Here is a 10604-nt window from a genome sequence, read left to right on the forward strand (position 1 = left end):
CCCTGCCCTTTGGAATATTCTCTCCCCCCCCCGAGGTGGGAATGGACCCCCAACTCTCCTTTTGGAAAGGTTTGAAAACATGGCACTGTTGTCTTGCTTGGGGCTCACAGAGGAGCATGCAACCATGGGGCTGGTTAGCACCCTGAAGGATCCCCCAATTTAATATTAAATTTTGATTATTTTTGCCACTTTTTAGAATTTATATACAGTTTTTATGTTTTAGCATTTACTTGTACATCACTCAGAGTCCCTCTGAAGGAGAATGGGTGGTTTCTAAATTGGATGGATGGATGGATGGATGGAAGGAAGGAAGGAAGGAAGGAAAGAAAGAAAGAAAGAAAGAAAGAAAGAAAGAAAGAAAGAAAGAAAGAAAGAAAGAAAGACTGCGTATCCCTGTTGTGGTTGGATTTTCATCTCAACTCTTAGCTTTCTCTCCATATTGCTCCAAAAGAACTGATTCTCTTAATGTCAGTTTCTCAAATCTTGTTTTAATTCCTTTTGTTTTTTTTATACCTAGATTAGGTTGCATCAGGTTTAGCTGAATACCTGATGGTGCGTCTTTGTTAACAATGGCTCTCTGCATTGGTATCTCTGAGGTTTTTAAAAAATCTGGTTTTCTTTAGAAAATAAGTGTTGCAATTGTTAGACCTCTGAATATTAAACAGTCCTTTCGCAGTCATTTTCCAGATCTCTCAATTAATAAAAATGCGGATTTGCTAACCATTCTGGGCATTGTTTCAGAGTATTCGTGAGGTAGAGCACTATAATTTGTCAACCCTAAAATATTGAAGTGTATTAGTTTAGCTTCTGGCCCATTAAGTTTGTTTTGACTTTATTTAACAGCTGTAAGTAAAATGGTCAGAAATTCATGATGTTATCATGCATCTTTTCAAAATCTCTTGTGCTTCTCACCATTTTTAATTCATTTAAGAAATACTTTTTAAAATTTTGGAGGTCAGAGCTTCCCTCAAGTGGCATTAGTGTTGCCAGCCCATTTTAAAACAGTATCTTCTCTCCTCTCCCCTCCCTTTGAGATTTCAGTTTATTATGAACAAAAAAAATAGCTTTGTATATTTTCATGATGTATATTACTTCCTTATTCTAGAGGATTAAAATTACCATCTTGCTGTAAATAGTAGGAAAACTCTTGAAAACTGTGGCTCTGGTGTCAGCTTCCTAACCTCTAAATCATTGGGGGATTTATTGCAATATGTCAGCATCTTTTTAAGTAATATGTCATTTCTATCTACATCACTATAAATTCTATTTTGTGAGTTTTAACTATTTTGTTACCTTATGGAAGGTTCAGCTATAGAGATTTCTTTCATATAAAGTATAAACTCATAAGTAATTTATATTCTATGTTCATTTCATATGTAACACTGAAATTGTGAAGGGTTGTGCAATAAACTTTCTGCTGAGATTTAGAATGCCTATTGACTTTGAAATAAATCCTTCTGTATTCAGTAGAGCCTATTCTCATATGTTTTCTTGGAAATAGGTATTAGTGAACTCAGTGGTACTTATTTCTGAGTAGATATACACTCCTTTATTTCTATAATGGTAAAATGTGATCATAGTGTCTATAGTGAATACAGTCAGAAGGGCAGTAGTTCCTTCTGTTTAACTGTTTGCAAAACAAACTGTGGTTATAATCAAGCTTGTATACTGCTTTTTCACAGATTTGAGTTTTGTGTGGGTAGGTGTGTAAATCTCTAAACTACATTTTAGAGATGTTACAGAATTTTGTTTCAGATCATTGTTGTCAAACCATAATTTAAATAAAACAGAATTTCCTGAATTCTGAAAAATCAAAAAGCCAAGGCAAGTTTTTGCATGAACATGTTGTTGTTGAACAAGGAACAAAGATATAAAATTCCATAGTTGTATTTTCTTCAATAAGGAGTTAATGGATTTATTAATGCATGTATATGTGTGTGTGTGTGTGTGTGTGTGTGTGTGTGTGTGTATGTGTATATGTATATGTATATGTATGTATGAGAAATTTCTAGAGAAAATTAAAAGTAGCCCCAAACCAATCCTGTTGTATGCCTCTGCAGTTGTTTGGGCAAGTAAATAAGACACTTTGAAATTATAGCTTATAATTGGGTTTAAGGCATGCAATCAGTTCTAAATTGCTAATAGCCTTTTTCATTGGGTAACAGAATAGCAGTAAAACTAACAACATGATGTATTTTATTTTATTTACATATTTAATGTCAGGATTCTTTAAATCAGTTTCTTAAAAAACTGGAAGAGGAGAAGAAAAGTCTCCAGAACCAACTGAAGGAGTATGAACTTAAACTGGATCAAGAGGCAAAGGTCTGTATTTACCATAGTTCTTATAAAATATATCCATCTTAAGGTGCTTCATGGTCGCCTGTTATACTGATGAAAATAATTCAGTCACTGTATCATATACATACCTATATATACCGTGTTTCCCTGAAAATAAGAGCCTGTCTTATATATATTTTTTGAACCCCGAAATAAGCGCTTGGCCTTATTTTTGGGGAGGTCTTATTATTTTGGGGCACGTGGAGCATGATGGGGCTCCTCTTGCCATCTTACCTGATTTTCAGCTCTGTGTTTAAATATTTTCAGGGAGGGCTTATTTTCGGGGGGAGGCTTATTTTAGCACATGCGCTCAAAAGCCCGATTGGGCTTATTATCAGGGGATGTCTTATTTTCGGGAAAACAGGGTACATATGCATCCTGGACTATGCCTATTCTCTAATTTTCTGTTTTATTCCCTTATTTCTTCTTTTGGAATTTAGGCTTACCATAAAGCCAATGATGAACGCCGTGCATACTTAGCAATGATCACACAAGTAAGTCTAAACATCTCTGTAGGATGATAAGAAAATATTTTGTCCTAAACCAATCATTACTTTTTTCTTTCTGGACTTTCCTTGTCTATTTTAAACTGATTCACCTCTTGGCCAGAAAATTCTGCAAAGCTGACTCAGCTAGACTAGCTGGAGGGAGATGTTAATCAGTCTTGCCATTTTCTTTCTGCCCTTATAAACTTAAAAATTGGATATATGATGTTACTGATCCTTAACTCTTAACTAAACTGTGTATTGTATTAAAGTATATTACTTGTACACTCATAAATTTCATTGCTCATTATTCTCCTGCCCCTGGTTTTTCCTTTCCCAAGCCTATTAAAATTAGTGAAAGCATTACATCTGTACAAGAGCACTATGTTGTGGAAGATAAACTATTTAATGAACCTATAAATGTAATTTTGTTGAGAGTTTTGCTTCAGTTTACAAGTAAGAATAAATTAACCTATCTTACCTATCGCCAATCCATGGTATTTACATATACTGTATGTTCATTCATAAGTCACTTTGGATGTAACTTTCTGTTTTTTAAAAAATGTACAAATTCAGTGTTTGGGGCCTATTTTTAAACGTCCAAAACGGGATTATAAGTATTATTTTCTTGCTTCATCTTTCCACTTTGCTTTGCAAAAGTCCTTGGTGGAACTTGCACTATTTTTCCACATAATAGGACTAAAATTGCTTTACACACAGATGCAAACGCGTTCTAAGATATCATATGACAAGGCATTGTTAGGCTACAGTAGCCCAAAACCAGGAGGAGTCTTTTCAGACTAGCACATTTTATTAAAATTTATAAAATATATAAATATATTTAATGTTTTTTAAAAAGAAGGGTGGTTGAAAGTGAGAACAATAATTAAATTCCATTTTTAAGAATAATCTCCATTTGAATCTAAAAGTTTATAAAGAACCAGTAGGGCTTCCTTTATAAAAATAGGGTGCATGATAGGATGCATGATACACTAGATTAAGGCCATGTATTTTCAACAAAATTGTTATTGATCGATTCCTTTATCTCCCAGGGATCTTGTTTATCAGTACTGTTTTTGTCTGTTAAAGTCCTAATCTATGTTCCTAGTGTTGAACTGAGCTGATAGTAATTTTCTCTGGAAAAATGAATACAGGGAGCAAGGTGACTTTCTTGTCTTGACTAACACCATATTTTATATTCCATTTATATGCTATTTCAAACATAACCAATTCTGAGCAGTTTATAGACCTTTAATAAGATGAAAGCTGTATCAGCATAAATACTTGTATGTAAGAGATTTACCCACTGGAGGAATGACAAATACAACCCCTCTTATTCTATAAAGATTTACTGAAAAAGCCAAAAGAAGTGGAATCTATCTGATGTCAGGGACAATGCTGTTCTAGAGGGGTGGCTCAGTGAATAAGAGGACCTGAACCCAAGATCCCTACAAAAGATCAGGCTCTGGAGATAGCTCTTTCTTCCAAGTCTTGATAGATGGGCAATGATTTGGGGGAATAGATGATCCATAGATAACCAGGTCCTGAGCTGGAGAAGATTCGTAACACGTCAACCCTAATTATTGTAACACCATGATGTCATTTGTTGTTGCTGCTTAATACAAGCCTATCAACTTAACTATGGAAAGAAATTGACTTTCACAATGTATCAAATTTTTCAAAGGCAGGTAAGTTCAGGAAACAAGTACCACTGGATTTTAAAAAATCTTTAGAAAAGATTTTTTTATTAGTAGTTTTGTACCCTAAAAGAGAAGGGTGGCTCGGTGGCTAAGATGCTTAGCTTGTCAATCGAAAGGTCGGCAGTTCAGCGGTTCAAGTCCCTAGTGCCATGTAACGGGGTGAGCTCCCGTTACTTGTTCCAGCTTCTGCCAACCTAATGGTTCGAAAGCACGTAAAAATGCAAGTAGAAAAATAGGGACCACCTTTGGTGGGAAGGTAACAGCGTTCCGTGTACTTTTGGTATTTAGTCATGCCTGCCATATGACCACGAAGACATCTTCAGACAGCACTGGCTCTTTGGCTTTGAAACGGAGATGAGCACCGCCCCCTAGAGTTGGGAATGACCAGCACATATGTGCAAGGGAACCTTTACCTTTACCTTTTTACCCTAAAAGAAAACATGTTCAATCTATTATACAGCTCAACTTAATTTTTCATGCTTCCCCGTTTCGCTTGTTTGAGGTTCTTATTTGCAATGATCCTGTATCTCTCATATTTACAACACCACCTACACATTACTATGAGTGTGGGTTGTAGATATTGATTATAGAGTATTTTAAATTGTATTAACAAGGAGCAGTAGATAATCCTTTCAACCAATATTCCCAAGTTTCTGGTTCTTACTGGAAATATCTGTTCTCTACTAATACAACTGAACTGAAATTAATATCTGAAGTCCAACATGCAATTTTGTTTTGTGCCAAATTCCTTCAATATCAAGCTGATGTGTGGCTGCACTTTAATCACATTTTCAAGCCCTTTATGTAGCTAGAATTGTTCAATGTGCCAACCAGAGTAGTCTAGAGATAGGTTTAAAGTTTTCTGTTTTATGAGAAAACAAATAAATAGCAGTTTTTAAGTTTTTCTTGTAATTGGAATGTCTTCTTATTGTTCAAAATTATAGACCTATAGTCTAATAATATTTTTCCTCATGAATCAGTAAGCCTCTGAGTAATACAATGTCCATGCACATGTGTGTGTACCTCTATGTATGTTATTGTGTAATAAAGAAGATATACTTTGTCTTCTATTGTCTCAAAGAAAGTGTTCTTTAAATAGTGTTAAAAGAAAATAAAGATACTGTATTTTACCCCTATTATACAACTGCTATTCTTTTCATCATGTACAAGTCTAGGAAGAAGGCTGCAATTAGCCATGAATCCATGTATTTAAACCAGCAGGCAAATGGTTCACTCTGTATAATTATCTCTTGTCTTATAGAATGAGGTGCATTTGCTGAAAAACATTTCCATTTGTAAAACTAGCTCTTAGTGCATTTGGATTTTGTAATAAATGTATATACATTGCAGAGTGAAAAGAAAAGGGGTGAAATCAATTACTGTATCTGGTCTATGGACATCTTCTCTTTTTAACTTCTGCATTCAGTAAACACTTAACTGAAAGCATTTAGTTTAATCTGTGAAGATTCTAATGCCTGAGCATTGGAAACTGGATTAATAGCTGATTGCTATTGAGATCTAAATAGGTTCCTTTTCATTCTTTTTCTTTCTATGTTTGTATGTTCTGTTTTAAAAGGAAATGGTTTTGCTCTCTATTTTCAATAGAAGTAGAAGGTGCTGTTAGAGTAGCTTACATAGGTGTTTCTGTTGCTGAACTTGCCTAGTTGGTCTATAGCAGTTATTCCTCATTTACTCTTAAACAGATCTTTCAACAGTATCCTTTCAACTGATTGCAGAATGTGCAATGATATTTTTATTTATGTAGAGTGCAGTATACTTACTCCCTGTTATTGGGTCTATTCGGTTTGAATAAACTAACTTTGTAACAATCATTGGTGTCATCGCATCAAGTTTCAGTAATGTCTGTGACATCAAATTTGTTTTCTTAAGTTAGGATTGCTAGTTCTCTAGTATTTCCTAAACTCTGTTCATTGGTATATAAATTTCTGAGATTTTGAGTGCCAGTATGTTATAATGTTGTAAACAGAACTGATCCTCATCTAGTGCTTCTCTCTTTGTGTTCTTATTTTTTGGCCCTGGTCCTTGGCTATGTTTCAATTTGGCACTTTATTCCTGACATTTTGGTGAGCTCCTGCCAAACACTCTCTTTATTTTAATAAGATGTATCCCAACTCTTCCCAGTAGTCTTTCATGAAAGTAGCATAGGCCATTGTGTAGAATCCAAACCCATATTGGCAATTTAAGTTGTTATCTCCTCTTGCTCTATGGCCCTCATTATCTTCTACTTCCAGGTTAATGATTGGGGCTAGTCCTAAGTAATATCCTGCAATGATTATAAATGAGCTATGTGCCACATATTTTAATGCAATTTTTGGATCATAGTTCAAATACTAATGAAGTATGCCTACTATGTTTTTAGAGCAGCCTTTACAAACCAAGCATTCTATCCAGATATTATGGATTTGCTTCTCCTTGACTGTTGACCATATTTTTTAACCCTTGTAATTCCAAACTATTAGAGATGCAAATTATATGGATGTGGTATTGGGGAGGAAAGCTTATGAAGAGTAGGGCTTAATATATATTGACTTTTGCAGATATCAGGATCTCTAAAACCATTAGAGAAACAGAAAATAGATGCAGTTGAAATGAAGAGGGAGAACCAAGTTCTGAGGTAAATAGTTTTAATTAATGCTTTAATGGCTCTATTACTCATGCTAAGATGTTGGACTAATAGCAGGGTGACACATCCCCAAAATGTCCCTTGACCTTGGGCCGGATTCTTCCTCTTAGCCCGGTCTATTTTGTAAATTACCTAATGCTGTTCACATAGCACATGAAGCTAGAAAGTGAATTGTTTTGTTTTGGTTATCGTTACCTATGGTTAACCATGGACCAAAGGAGATCAGATTCAAAGTCCTGTCTAAAGGTCATTGGAATGAGTTGTAATTTCTTAAGCCAGTTATAATGGGATATTGTTGTGGATATAAAGTTAGGAAAAACATCATACATACATCTTTAAGTGTTAAAGATGCAAAGTAAACTTGAAGTAAATAAATAAGCTCAGTTTTGTTTTATTCAACAATCCATAATTTGAAAAACACAGCTTAATATAGTATATATTTCCTGACTAGGTGGCTCAGTGGCTAAGACACTGTGCTTGTCTATCAGAAAGGTCGGCAGTTCGGTGGTTCGAAGCCCTAGTATAGGTCTCCTGCGTGAGCAGGGGGTTGACTAGATGACCTCCAAGGTCCCTTCCAACTCTGTTACTGTTACTGTATACTTGGCTTATGTATTACTTTTCAAACCTAATGCCCCCATTTTATTAGTACGCACGCAGTAAAACTTGAGAATACCATTCAAATAACATGGTTTTGAAAAATTATGAAATAAAATAAAAGACAATTTTATGTATTTAATTAAAATTTAGTGCAAGACAAAAATGGCTTTATGGGTCTGCAGACATGATGCTAAATTCAAGCTTACATTTTTACTTTAAAACAGCTGATAACAAAAACAGAAATAATGAATTATCATCTTTAATCCTATTCCAGCTTCCCACTTTTTAGAGACATTAGTTCCTACCTTATCTTTAACATCATAGAGCTGGCACAAATCCCTTTTATATAATAATGTGGATAATTTTAAGATGGCGCTACTCCACCTCCTAATTACTTTATGTAGGTTTGTAAAAGTCAGACTTAGTCTTTTAATTATATAGGTATCACAAAAAGTAGTCTATTTCTCTATTATTAAATATTCATCCTGAAAAGAGCCAACCTATTTTGAGGGGTCTAGAATGTAAGACTTTTGGAGTGTGGTATTTCTGTGATCTGCTCAAAGCAAATAATTATTGCATTCATGATTATCCTTAGAACTAGAATTATGTGTCCCATTTTGAAAATCAAATCTAGCTGTCTCATCTGCTACAATTTAAAAGCGTGGCTAGACACAGATTAAGACTTTTTTTGGTCAGTTTTTTGGGCATTTCCAACTAAATGTACTAGTGTATTTATAGTAAAATAGCAAACACAATTCAAACAGCTTACATTATATTATTATTTTGTAAACATCCTTTTCACAAAATTGGGAGATCAGTGTAATATTTTTATTTAGGGACCTATAAAGCACTTTATTAAGAACTATCTGGACGTCAGTATTTATTGCAGCTGTATATATGAGCAAAAAAATCCTTAGGATGTAGAAATCAATTGTTTCAAATATTATCATAACAAGGGTGTCCGTAGAGTATGATTAAACAGTCAAGATGTTGGCTACTACGATCAAGGTACCACCTATTTTTTATGATCGTCATTTTGACTCTTATTCTCTTCTGCAAATCTGTGGTAGGCTGTTTTTTTTTCTAAAAAGAAATTTGAATGTCAAATCTAAAGGCAAGCTTCTAAATGGGAAATAATGCAATATGCTGATAGGCTCAAATAGTTTTCTAACAAGCAGCATGATTTCTTGGAAAGAGCTCAGAATATGGGTATCTTATGTGCAACAATACAGAATATGGGAGAATATTTTCTCCAGACAATACTTGACTTTTAAAAAAAATCCATGCCTTCTAAGGTCTTGCTGGAGGCAATTAAAAGCACTCTCTTTTTACTGCCTTGATTCTCACTTCATACTAAGACACAGTTTGTTATAACCAAGGATTATTTGACAAGCAATCACAGTCTCACTTCTGTGTGCTAAGTCATAATAGTCTGGATTCACACATTACAGTAAGCTCAAATCAAATGATTTCATTATAGCTTAGTGTGACCTATTTTAAGTTACGATAGAAGGAAATCTTATTGTCCAGGTGTAGTGCTTAAGTGCTTCCCTCCAAAAATAAATCCTGTATTGCATAGCTGACATTATTGTACGGTTTTGAATAAAACATTGATCTGATCCAATCCGGTCTTAGATAAAATGGTAAAAATGTGTCAGGGCAGAAAAGAATACATGCTTCTGTTGTCATTGAAGGCAGCCATATTAAAAGATTTCTTTAAGAGGAGGTTGCTGTTATTGTAAAAGGGTATGAATCTCTTTCAAAACCAGCCAAAATCTGGTCTTGTCTCCCTTCTTAAAAAATAAATGTTCCATATTTTTTGCCATCTGCAAATGAGGTTGGCCATTTTGCTACAGCCCTGCTATCTAGTAGTGGTATAACAATTATCACAAAATGCCACGTTTCTATAGCAACTAGCAAGTGAAAGTGTGTTTTCTGAATTTTCTTCTATTTTTTTTTATATTTTAGGAGAAAGTGTAATATTCCAAGAAATCAAAGAATACTGGACCCAAAGAAGGGACCAATTAAAAAAACAGCAGGAGTGAAGCATCTTCCAAAACTGAAACTCTGATTGCTTATTCTAGAATTTCTCCTTTTATTGTTTATTTTGCCACTTGCAATTACAGTAAACACAAAATGTTATTTTAAAATAGTATTTTAAAGGTTCCTCAACTCAAACACAGGACTAGCACTGGTGATGTTACCTAATTTGTTTAATGAAACATCTGCAAGAAAACGACCAAGCTCAGAAAACACCAAGGACCCCTCAAAGAGAAATTCTTATGGCATAGTCTCAAGATATACTTTCTACATATGGGAACAATGTTAGGAAGCATTCTAGTGGATTGTAAACGTATTGGGTCTGGCCTTTAAGACATCACCCAGATCTAATACATCATTATAATCCAAAAGCAAACAAGCTACTTTATGGCTTATGGTGTCATGTACAATTAGCCTCATTTCTTGTTGAAATGCAAGAAGCTATAGAAGTGTTTATGAGTCTGTATTCCACACTGTAGTTTGCCTTCTTTCAACTGGCTGAAGTGGATGCACGCACAACAGGAATTCTGAGATAAACAAGCTTTTGAAAAGTAGTTTTATTATAGAAAAGGCAGCGGAGCCACTATGAAAGAATGTCAACAATTTCTGTGAATTGAATGCCGGCCTTATTTATAGTAAAAGCAAAGTTTACATTCTTCCAGTTCAGTGAGTCCAGTCTGCACGGTATATTTGTCTTGAAACCACTCTTTTGTGGGGGGCACTGGGGTCATTTCTTCCTGTTCCTTGTTTTGAAAATGGACTCATCTGGTTCACGCTGTTTGCTCTTGCCTTTGAAAATAA

The 10604-nt window shown here is 34.6% G+C and overlaps 1 protein-coding gene across 1 annotated transcript in view; it reads left to right on the plus strand.

The window, feature by feature from the left end:
• CCDC169 (coiled-coil domain containing 169) overlaps window positions 1–9834 on the plus strand; it is a 32457-nt gene extending 22623 nt beyond the window's left edge. Inside the window, exons 5-8 of the mRNA XM_070943849.1 lie at window positions 2224–2322; window positions 2778–2831; window positions 7081–7157; window positions 9732–9834. Of these exons, the coding sequence (XP_070799950.1) occupies window positions 2224–2322; window positions 2778–2831; window positions 7081–7157; window positions 9732–9834 (333 nt within the window). The remainder of the gene's footprint in view (window positions 1–2223; window positions 2323–2777; window positions 2832–7080; window positions 7158–9731) is intronic.
• Window positions 9835–10604: the final 770 nt, after the last annotated feature.

Source organism: Pituophis catenifer, unplaced genomic scaffold, assembly GCF_029215685.1.
Source record: "Pituophis catenifer annectens isolate HBS135680 unplaced genomic scaffold, rPitCat1.0.hap2 SCAF_4, whole genome shotgun sequence".
Taxonomy (NCBI): Eukaryota; Metazoa; Chordata; class Lepidosauria; order Squamata; family Colubridae; genus Pituophis; species Pituophis catenifer.